General features: G+C 28.5%; 1 protein-coding gene across 1 annotated transcript; it reads left to right on the top strand.

Moving 5' to 3' along the window:
- Positions 1 to 8,810: 8,810 nt before the first annotated feature.
- Positions 8,811 to 10,530, top strand: LOC109174853 (protein TIFY 10a-like). The gene is made up of 5 exons (XM_019324083.1): positions 8,811 to 9,031; positions 9,141 to 9,373; positions 9,527 to 9,584; positions 9,716 to 9,841; positions 9,975 to 10,530. Exons 1-4 carry the CDS (start codon positions 8,982 to 8,984, stop codon positions 9,723 to 9,725), a joined length of 351 nt encoding a protein of 116 aa, XP_019179628.1. The 5' UTR covers positions 8,811 to 8,981; the 3' UTR covers positions 9,726 to 9,841; positions 9,975 to 10,530.
- The last annotated feature ends 1,705 nt before the right edge of the window (positions 10,531 to 12,235 follow it).

Raw genomic sequence — 12,235 nt, 5'->3', positions numbered from 1 at the left:
TTATTTTGAGGAAAATATTATTGTATAGTAATTTCAGTTTTAAGTATTTTGTTGATTTTGAGATATTATTTTATGTTGTAAATTTAGCATAATTACCATAAATAATGTTTAATAATTGACAAATTCTATTAGGCAATAAAAATTAGCATTATAAAATCTTTTGTACTATGGATACATTATTTTTAATTATTTCGGTTTAATAATATTATATCTTATTTATAAAAAATCAAAGTAATACTTTTACTACTATTGAATATTGATTGACTAAAAATAATCTTAATTATTATTGTGGCAATTAATAGGTATTTAGCTTTAAAAAGTCTACAAATATGTGAATTATACAACCATTGAATCAATTAGTAGGACAATTATATTAGGTAATCTAATTAATAATTTATTTTTTAAATTATATCCCATTTTCTTCCGTGGTAAACATATGTTTAATGTAAATTAATTAAAATGTATCAATTGGTAATATTGCATAATTATGGTATATTGTAAATGTATTAATTGCTAATCAATTTATAGTAACGTGAATATTATGTATGGGAATAACATATGAAACACGAATTTGGAAAACGAAATTGAAATTATGCAAATTGAAGAAGGAAATGTATATTATTAATGGGTTGAAAATTATAAAAAAAATTCTAATTGACTGAATAGAAACGGAAATGGAAAATGAAACTTTATATTATTAATTTATAATTCTCACATTCTCTACCTATAAATACAATCCATTGGTGACCCAAAAAAAAAATGGAGAGTTTTTTTTTTTTTTTTTTTTAACCAGAAGTTTCAGTTTCTATGTTTTTTCGTATACAAATTTATAATTGTAAATTTATATTAATAAATAATTATTAAGACAAGTATAATTTATTTTATATTGTTGACACGTTATTTTTAATCATTTTGATTTAATAATATTATACCTTAATTATAAAAATTATACCTAATAATCTTAGTATTAAATGTCATACAATAATTACCATAAACAATGTTTAATAATTGACAAATTCAATTATGCAATAAAAATTATTATTATAAAATCTTTTGTAATATGGACACATTATTTTAATTATTTTGATTTAATAATATTATATCTTATTTATAAAAATTCGAAGTAATACACTTAGTACTATTGAATATTGATTGACTAAAAATTATCTTAATTATTAAGGTAATTAATAAGTATTTAGCTTTAAAAAATTCAAATATATGAATTATACATAGTAGTATGGAATCAATTAGTAGGACAATTATATTAGGTAATCTAATTAATAATTTACTTTTTAAAATTATATCTCAGCTCCTTTTCTACAATTATATATATACTTAATGTATAATATTATTGGCATAAAATAAATTATACTTACCTTAATGTATAATTAATTTTTAATATAATTTTCTAATTTTTATTAATGGTAATTATTCTAATAATTTTCTTTCCTTCTTTCGTGTAATTATTATGATAATTATGGTAATGTGTTTAAATATTGGAAGAGAACAAATATTAGAATTAATATAATTAATGAAATTATTATGGTAATAATATTTATTAATTATAATTAATATAATTATTGAAACTGAGAAATATAAGATTTCTTCCCTTGAAATATTTGTGACAATTTCATTAAATTATAATTAATAAAATATGAAATATAATTAAAGAAATGAAAGTATAAAATTAACAAAACATGAATATTTATAATTTTTTTAAAAAAATATACATACAATTATACACTATAATAATCATACAATTATACATTATAATAATCATACAATATTTAAATGCTACTTTTTAAATTTCTAAATGTAATTTTTTTAATTATAAATCTATCAATATAAATTATAATTAATGAAATTATATTATAGAATTTTTCTATATACATATTAATAAATATTATGTGTATATACAATGTATTATACAATTATATAAGGAAATGTGTCCGATTAGAGTTTAAATTTATTCATACAAAATTTAGAATTTACATTTTTTTATTGATTTCTAAATATAATTCTCTTAGTTAGTATTCATATTTTTAAAATTATAATATATATGAAATACAATTAGGAATAAATAAACTTAATTATGTGATTTTTTTAATAAATTTATCTAAATATACAACATGATTAGAGATTATATTAACCATACAAAAAAAATTCTCACACCAAAAAACATTAACCATACAAAATTTAAATTTAAATTTTGTATATTATGAAAATAGATACTTGACCTAATATATAAAAGTCCAACTATATTATTATATTGTACATTATAATATATTTTCATTGTTTTCTATTTTTAATTTTAAATTCATAAAAAAAAATAAATTCGTGCAACGCACGGGTAAAACACAATCGTTATACCCTGCACCACGGCGTGCTCAGCACTGTGCGTCCCGCGTCTCTCAAAACGACGTCGTTTTGGGAGGCGCGGAAGGGGGTTGACGTGATTATGTGTATTTGTTTATATCATTATGTGTATTTATTTATACAATTATGTGTATTTTTTTTATACAGTTATGTGTGTTTGTTTATACAATTATGTGTATTTATTTATACAATTATGTGTATTTTTTTATACAGTTATGTATTGCATCAGGGCGCACAATGCAATGCGCGCCCTGGTGCATGATATAAATTGCCGGTAAAACACTAAATTTTTAAAAATACAATTTGATAAATATCATAAATTAATTACTACAATATCATTTCTGTTTATAATAATTAAAGAAAAAATAAATAATTCAAATATGTGAACCAATGATTTCAAAATAAAATTAATATACATTTACAAATAAATATAGCATTATTAGATGTACTTTAATTAGTTTTAATTTTCTTAATGAAATGACTTTTCTTTATTACTTTTTTATGGGAGTCTAAGGGAGTGTGTGGGCCGCTGAAAAATATTTTAAAAATAAAAATACTTACTAATAAAAAATAATTTTAAAATATATTTTAACCCCTCATAACATGTGTAAATCTTATATTTTTTAAAAATATAATTTGATAAATATCATAAATTAATTAGTACAGTATTATTTCTGTTTATAATAATTAAAGAAAAAAATAAATAATTCAAATATGTGAACCAATGATTTCAAAATGAAATTAATATACAGTTACAAATAAATATAGCATTATTAGATTTAATTTAATTATTTTTAATTTTATTAATGAAATGACTTTTCTTTATCCATTTTTTGATGGGATACTAAGGGATCGGAGTGTTTGGATTGCTGGAAAATCTATAATCTATAATCTATAATCTATAATTCTATAATATAATTAAAAACAAAATTCTATTTACTTGATTTCCCGCTCAAACAATAGTAAATAGTAAAGGAAAATTAAAAAGGGAACATAAATATTTCACAATAATTCTCTACATCATCATTAATTAAAAATGGAACAAAAATTAGTTAAATTAGAAAATAAATGAATACTAATAATTGACTGAAAATTAAAAATGAAAAAAGAAACAGAAATTAGGTTAATTGTAAAAGGAAATGAATATTAATAATTGATTAAAAATAAAAAATATCCATAATTGACTAAAATGAAAAAGAAAATTGTCTGATTATTGTATTTTAATTTTTCACAATAATATTACAGAGTAGAATAAATTAAATCACAATTATATCATAAATATTTCACAATTTCAAGCAATGAAACATAAATCAAAAATGAAACGGAAATATTTCAATAATAATATCATACATCATAAAGTAAAAGTAAATAAAAAATGAAAAGGAAAGATTTCAATAATAATATTCTACACCATCAATAGTAAAGACATATTTTAAACAATAGTAAAGGTAAACTAAAAATGGAACGGAAATATTTCAATAAAAATATTCTACATCATTAATTAAAAATGGTTCAGATAGGTAAAAATATCACTGCATCTGATATTCTAATTAACTAATTGACTGAAAATAAAAAAGAATAATTATCTGAAAATGAATCTGGTATTAGTAATTGACTGAAATTATAAAAGGAAATGAATATTAATAATTGACTACAAATAAAAAATGATCCATAATTGAAATGAAAAAATAAATTGACAGATCATTGTATTTTAATTAAAAAATGGAATAGAAATTAAAAATTGGACAAAATATTTCAATAATAATATTCTACATCATCAATAGTAAATGCATATTTTAAACAATAGTAAAGTTAAATTAAAAATACAGCGAAAATATTTTAATAAAAATATTCTACATTATCAATTATAACTGGAACAGAAATTAGGTAAAAATATCAATGGATCTAATATTCTAATTGACTAATTGACTAAAAAAAGTAAAAATAAAAAAGAATAATTGGCTGAAAATGAATTTGATATTACTAATTGACTGAAAATATAAAAGGATCACTAATTGACTGAAATTCTACCATTATATATTTTCACCCGAGTCACCCATCCTTTTGGACTAAAGGTGTTAGCTCTAGACGAAGATAGACAAGATTGTGTTGTTACTACCAATGTTGTCTACAAAGAGGTTTCAATAGTATGTAAATACAATTTGTGATTTTATGTTTTTTTAAATGGAAAAATTGCTATATATCTAGACAAAAAATATATTTTCCATACAAATAAATTAGGGTATCAATTCATTTTTATAACTGAGTTGCTAGAGAACGAGCACATTTGACTAATTTATAAAAGTACTGAACAATGATAAATAAAATCTCCAAAGTTACAGCACCGCATGCATACATCTACATATTAGCTATTAATTTGAGCAATTAATAACATAAAAACACATAAATGATCCAAACCATACATTCAATTGCACTATATAATATTTGATGTTTTAATTTAAATAATTATATATCGATCCAAATATTCTTAATATATTACAACAAATCCATTCCGTGCATCGCACGGGCGCAAATACTAGTATTATATAAAAGGATGGGTTTCCGGCCTTTTCAGTTTTCACCTTTTGCTTTGTGACACGGATTTCTATATATGACACCATTAGGAAAGTTTACACTCATGCGTGTTGTTTCTATTCACAAACCTTAGCAATATGAGCATCCAGGGTAAAGTTTGTAGTGTGCAATTTATGTCATGATCATGTGACCAACCATGCGATCGTGTAGGGACCGTTTGGAAGTTTATTAACTCTCAAGTAGTCAAGTGACTCCACTACAAGTACTTGTTTGTTGTTAGCATTTCAACAAAATTGTTGAAAATTAAGGTGGATCTCTTAGTCCACAATAGCTATTCAAAAGTAACCTTACTCATTCTAACTAGCAAAGGACCATGAAAGATAAAACAACTTAAGTTGCTCATATCTAACTAGCTTAAACCAAGAATTACCTTTAAAGGTGACCCTCTATTCTCTATACAACTTACATCTACACAACTTTCTAGTCGTAAAAGCCAGTTCACAACTACCTAACAGATATTTTGAGGTTTGTATGACTAGAATTGCGAAGGGAGGGGCTGACCCTCTAGTCTCTATACAACTTACATCTACACAACTTTCTAGTCGTAAAGGCCAGTTCACAACTTTCTAGTCGTAAAGGCCAGTTCACAACTACCCAACATATATTTTGAGGTTTGTATGACTAGAATTGTGAGGGGAGGGGCTGAGAAATCGAGTCCATTAACTAAGGCCATGTTTAGTAAATTGTTGATAGTTGTTAGCTGATTTGGTTAATTGGAGGGTATAACTAGTTGATAACATTAACTGATTGTAGAAAGGTGCTTGGTAAATTAGTTATTAACCAGTTGCAAAAATCGTGCCTAGGTACTAGGCGGTCAGCTTTCAAAGCGCCCGCCTAGGCATTCTAGGCACTCTAGGTGCCCTAGGTGGTCCCCAGGCACCTAGAGGGCGCCTAGCGATTTTTTCAACATTGCTATTAGCTGATAGTTGTTTGGTATTTTTTTTTTCCAAAAGCTAATTGAAAAAGTTGATTTGAGCAACTTTTTGAATTTTGTCAGTTTGAAATTACAAAAAGCTAGTTAATCAAACACTTATATTGATTTTTTAACCAAGTCAAACAGCTAATAGTGATCAAATAAGTCAAAATTAACCTATAGGCTAACTATTTTAACAAACAGGATCTAAGTGAAATTTTCTTTCATAAAAATGGAAGAAAAGCAAAAAGAAATTTTATTTACTTGTACCTTTCTCTAACTATTGTTTTGTCAAATTAGGCCAAGCAAATAGAAACACAATCATTATTGCATGGACCATGGTCTACATAATTGTGTGGAGTATAAATAAAAAAGTACATTTTTAATTATACTAAGGGTACATTATTTATGTATGTAAAATACATTTTTTGAAAGTACGTTTTTAATATATTAAAGGTACATTATTTTATATAATGTACCTTCAATACAAAAATAATGTACATTTAATACGAAAATAATGTACTTTTAATATATTAAAAAATGTATCTGTCCACACAAATTGTGTGGACCAAATAATTGGCCTTAAAAACGAGAACAAATATTTTGAGATTCAATAATTTTGCAATACAAACATAAACAGAACATGGAATTATGGGGTTGTTAGGAAAGGTAAAAGATACCGCTCCAAATTAGTGCAGATCGATACTTGTGTATAAGTGTATTGTTTGGCATTTTGCAACATAATAGAAACCAATTAACATAATTGCATCCAGGCCAACATAATTGAAGCCAGGCCAACATAATTGAAACCAGCCACCATAATTGAAACCACAACATGCCACGCGCATCTTACCACCTTTGCATGTCCACCATTCCACCATGCTTTAACCTTAATCTTTTTTTGAAGGTCAATCTTGTATTAATTAATCAAAGTCGAAATAGCGTCAGGTGGGATAGCATCCCAGTACATTGCTTGATCCTGTGTAAATGCTAACGTAGCTAAAGTATGCGCATGTAAATTAACCTGTCTAGAGATGTAATCCAAAGTAATACGATTAAATAAAGACATGAACGTTCTGCACTGGTCAATTGTGACCCCAACGTACGAATGGATCGGTGTGTGATGGTGTCGGATAATCGTAGACAATTCCATGCAATTCGTGAGTAAACTTATTGTTGTGTTGTTCCGTTCAAGTAGCCAGGACAATGCTTCCTTGTATGCCTGGGCCTCCGCCATAAGTGGTGAAAAACAAAATGGTAATTTGCCATTCCTTGCTGCCACAAAAGAGCCATCTGGCGCTATTAATATCATGCCGTAGGTAGCCTCGCCCGTGTCGTGCCGGAAACCTGCGTCCACATAACACTGTAGACCGCCCTCCCCTGGACCGTTTAAGTGCTCCGATGCCGCTGCCGGCTCGGTTTGGCGGACATGGGCAGCGCCGTACGCCTGCAGTGCTACGGTGGCTGCTCTGGCTAATTGTGCAGGCCGCATCATTGATCCCTTCCAGACAGCTGAATTCCGGGTTCTCCAAATATAATATAAAATTGCTACCATTAACCGGGTCTGCTCCTCCGTCAAGACCGCCATAGCCCCTTTTAGCCATGTTGTAAAAGAGTCTGCAACAATATTAGTGATAGGTAATTGTGTTATATTCCAAACAAGTCTAGAATATTCACAGAGCACTAAAGCATGCAACACATCCTCATGATCTAAACCACACATTGGGCATGTTGGGTCCACCTCCACCCTTTATCAAGTTAAGGGTTGTTGGCAAAATATCACATATGGCTCTCCACAAGAAAGATTTCCATTTGGGGGGACTTTTATTTTCCACATTGCTACCCATTTATCAAAATTCGCGGGATTATTCTCATAATCACCCACAATACGCCTATAGACATTTTTTACTGTATAGGTCCCCTTTGGGTCACTCATCCAATACCATGAGTCCTCGTACTCAGGACTAATAGGGATCATATTTATTCGCTCCACATCTTCAGGAATAAACAAGTCAGACAAAATATGTGAATCCCAGGTATGAGTCTGTAAATCAATTAATCCTGCAACTCGTGTGCTTTAACCTTAATCTAATCTGCTTCAAAATGGTAAACATATATAGTAAACCCTTAACAACCCCCCTAGCCTTATCCTACCTTCTTCATTAAGATAACTACAACTTAATTGAAAATTAAAAGAAATTTTTAATACCCTTATATATGTACAAGATAGTGAACTTATTTGTCACAAAAAAAAAAAAGTTTTAAAATGTGTGATTATAAAATGTATTTTCACAATTACATTCATTTTAAGAGGCACTAAATAGTTGTATTTTAAGTTACTATAATATTTAATACAAAGTTCACACAAAATTACTTGACACCAACTTGAATGCAATTTTCAATTTTACACAATAAACTTAAGAGTGTGTTGCTTTAAAAAAATAAAAATATTTTATTTGAAATTATTAAAATAAATTTAAAAATTTATTTTTAAATACAGTACCCGACATGTCAGGAAATAAAATCACGAAAATATGACATCTAGGAAGAGGGTCAAATGCTTAGTAGAATAATAACAATAATAAAATATACACATGGTAATTCAAACATGTTATTAACCTGCTAAAAATGCTAATTGCACTTTTTTCCCTAGTTCATAGATGAATTTGGAGCTTATTCGAGTTTGGTGGCTTAATTTCTATCTCCCAAATAATTCAATGGCCTATCTATACTTTTTCCCTTAAAAATACACATTGGACATCCGACTATTCATGTAATGCCCGTGGTAACTAATAAATTAATAAAAATCAGATTCTCCTCTATGAATATCATTTAATGATCAAAAATGTCAATTTCCTTATAATCATATAATGAATGATAAGATGGTAAAAAGGGTAATGAATGATAGAAACCGCATAAGAAAAAAAAAAAAAAGAATTAATCTGCTGGCATCTGTTTTGCTTCCCTGCAACATCTCTCTGCAACAGAGACATCTCTCTGCTTCCAACTTTAACTCAACCAAAATCCCCTTAAAACACACATCTTCGTTCGTCGCCGACTCTTCCTCCCAGATACACTCATTGATTTCCTCTCCAACATGGAGAAATCAAGTCAGATTCATTGTTCCATGGAGGAAGTTAGTACTAGGTTTGTCCCATATCATGTTTTACATACACCTTCATTGTTCCATACAAATAATGCTCACATTTAATTTCTTGCTTGCCTTTTCTGATATCACGTGTTACTCTGTTTACAGCAAAGAAGCACCAAGAGAGCCCAAGACTGCTCAACTCACTTTTTTCTACTCCGGCAAGATTGTGGTGTTTGATGATTTCCCGGCCGACAAAGCCGGGGAACTAATGTGGTTGGCTAGCACAGTAAGCCATCACGGCCCTTCGGGCATTTTTCAGGCTGCTGGTGAAGAAATCCAGCCTAGTCCTGCACCATCTTCACCCCAAGTTTCTTTGGCTGCAGAATCTAATGTTCCAAGTAATTTCCCCGCTAATCAATTGTTGAAATACTTAATTGATAGAATGTTATGGTTAGGTAGTCAGTAATAAACAATGCTATCTATGTTGCTTTTTTGTCAAGAACATCAATGGATTTTGTGCTTCACTGTTATGGTGTTGTTGTTTGTTTCAGATCTTCTAATGGCAAGAAGATCAGTCCTTCATCGATTCCTTGTGAAGAGGAGGGATAGGTAAACATGCTGCATTTTTGTGCTAACATAATCTTAACCATTTAATTTGCACTGTTTTATTGAGAACATTTTTTGTTGTTGGATGGTGGATACCATTTTTGTTTTATTGAGATTTTAAATTTTCAATGCAGATTCAGTTGAGGGAAATATTACTGATTTTCAATGGACTAACCCAAGATGTGAAATATTAGGTTCAACTCAAAAAGTTGAGGGAAATTTGTCAAAATCCCAGAAAGAATTTCTTCTTCCCAGCTCAAGTATGATTCAGTTGAGCATATTCATTTAACTTCACATACTGACATTAAACTCAGTATCCATTGATAATGGTGGCTTGCTTACATGGAGCTCATTGTTCATGCACTTAGTGTTTGTCTCTCATATATCATCCAGATGAAGGCTATAAAGACGTGTTAGAGCAGATACAGCAATGACCGGAGAGATTACTCTGAGTGGCCTAGTTTTGGCAGTTGGTGGCATTAAGGATAATGTATGGATGGTTCCAGGCTTCCAGCAACTTTTTACTACTTCTGTTCACTTTGTTTTTCCATTTTTCATTCAAAACATCATAAGTTAGAAGCATAAGATATTGCTCAAATTCAAAAATGACTTCTTCATCGCATGAATCAAACTGAAATAGAGTTTAGCACATACAATGCTCTTATTTTGCAAGTTTTTAACATTCAATGTGGAAATCTTTTGTTTACGAGAGAGATCTGCAACCGTTATCCAAAGGTGCATTCTCGTTGAGGGAAGTCTTTGTATTATACCAAGGGCATGTCATGCTCTGGTTACTTTTGGTTTAGGGTGAAGTTGTATTGTACGTTCTGTGTACATCAGCAGTTCACTGCATTCAAGTTGAAGCCATGGTTTGTGTAATCTAGTTTAGGGTTTATGATGTAAAATAACCATTAGAATCATAATACTAAAAATTTTTTATCAAATAACTTATCACGTGTTATAATTTCTATCTAATTATTTGAAATTTATTATGTACTATAGACATTATTAAATACTCCGTAACTAGTATTTCACCTTAGTTGCAACTATATATAGTGTATCAATTTGAGTATAAAAATATTAGTAATTATAAAGAAATAAACAACATTTATAGATGAATTTCACATTTCAAATACATGATAAATTGTTGAACACTTAAATGATAAACAACATTCTCTAGAATCATTACATACCAAATTTGAGTTAATTATCGAAATGGTCTCTTAACTATAACAAAATTTGGTCCTTGACTATATTTTTTGCTTAATTAAATTTCTTAACTTTATAATTTTTAACTAATTTGGTCATTCATTTATTTAGCCGACAGACATCCGTTTATTCTGAACCAAATTGGTAATTTTACGATAGTCAAGGGACTATTTCAGTCATCACATATACCATTTCATCTCTTATTAAATCGAAGAGTTAATTATTGAAATGGTTCATTGACTATAGCGAAATTACCAATTTGGTCCCAAGTAAACAAATGGATGATCAAATTAGTTAAAAAATTTTAAAGTTGGACTTAATTAGGAAAAAAAACAGTCAATACCCAAATTATAATTTCGTATATATAGTTAATAGATTATTTCGGTAATTAATTCCGAAAATTTTAAGTCCTTGTGGACTACTAACTCTAGACACAACTACATATAATTGACCACGATTAAACATTTGTTGATAGCCATTGCATATGAGGGCATCACACGAAATTGTTTCTTTGAAACTTGAATGGTAGTCTTAAATTTGATGGTGTTAAGAACATTCTAGGAATTAAGACTTTTGTGTAAATGTGAGTGTCTGACAAGATTTTTTCTTCAATAATATGATCTAATCGAGTCGCACGTAACCTCATATCATTACTCAAACCTAGGCCGGGAATGATCAATGTTATGCAATAACATAAGCCCAACCTTTAAAGTCTTGTGTTATGTGTTTCTATGTCTCATGTTATGCAACTCTATACTTTAAGCGAATGAATTCTGTAGATGAACTAAAGGGAATATAACATGCGCTTTTGTGCCTTTTGCTATGCATTTTTATGTCTTGTGCTATGCATTTTTGCATTTTATGTTATGCAATTCTGTACCTTAAGAATATTGATTGCGTACTTGAATTAAAGTAAATATAAAATGTTGTATTTGTCTTATGTTATACGTTTTTGTGTCTCATATTATGCAATTCTGTACCTTAATCGTATGAATTTTGTACCTGAAATAGATTAGTAATTATGTAACACACCAAATATTGTGTGTCTTATTTTACGAATTTATGTCTTGTATTATGAAATTATGTGTCTGTAAGAATCAAATTTTAGAATGAGTAAATATATAACATGTGTATGTGTCGTTGTGAATTTTTGTGTCTTGTGTTATGAAATTCTGTAATTTAAAAGTATTGATTCTGTACCTAGAATAAATTAAAATTTGTGTTGAAATATGAAAAACGAAAAATTTAAGAATCTATTAAAGCTTAAATATCAAAACAATATTATTTTGATTCAGAATCCACAATGTTATGTGGATCCTGGTCCACGCTATAAATTACTCCGTATCAATGTATCATATTAATCTTGTCGCGTGCAATCTAATTTAACCGTATATGCTTGCGGGCAAAAAGTTTGGGATTCGCAAATTTTAGTGCGATCTTGACGG

The sequence above is a fragment of the Ipomoea nil genome, unplaced genomic scaffold (genome assembly GCF_001879475.1).
Source record: "Ipomoea nil cultivar Tokyo-kokei standard unplaced genomic scaffold, Asagao_1.1 scaffold0666, whole genome shotgun sequence".
NCBI classification, from domain to species: Eukaryota; Viridiplantae; Streptophyta; class Magnoliopsida; order Solanales; family Convolvulaceae; genus Ipomoea; species Ipomoea nil.
The sequence above is the reverse complement of the archived record's forward strand: the minus strand, read 5'-3'. Positions and strand labels throughout refer to the sequence as shown.

What these genes read in the sequence shown, in the direction of transcription:
- LOC109174853 (XM_019324083.1), top strand. Translation starts at nt 8,982, where the DNA reads ATGGAGAAATCAAGTCAGATTCATTGTTCCATGGAGGAAGTTAGTACT. An exon ending in ATGGAGGAAGTTAGTACTAG is followed by an intron (nt 9,032 to 9,140) that starts GTTTGTCCCATA and finishes CTCTGTTTACAG; the next exon opens with CAAAGAAGCACCAAGAGAGC. An exon ending in TGCAGAATCTAATGTTCCAA is followed by an intron (nt 9,374 to 9,526) that starts GTAATTTCCCCG and finishes TGTTTGTTTCAG; the next exon opens with ATCTTCTAATGGCAAGAAGA.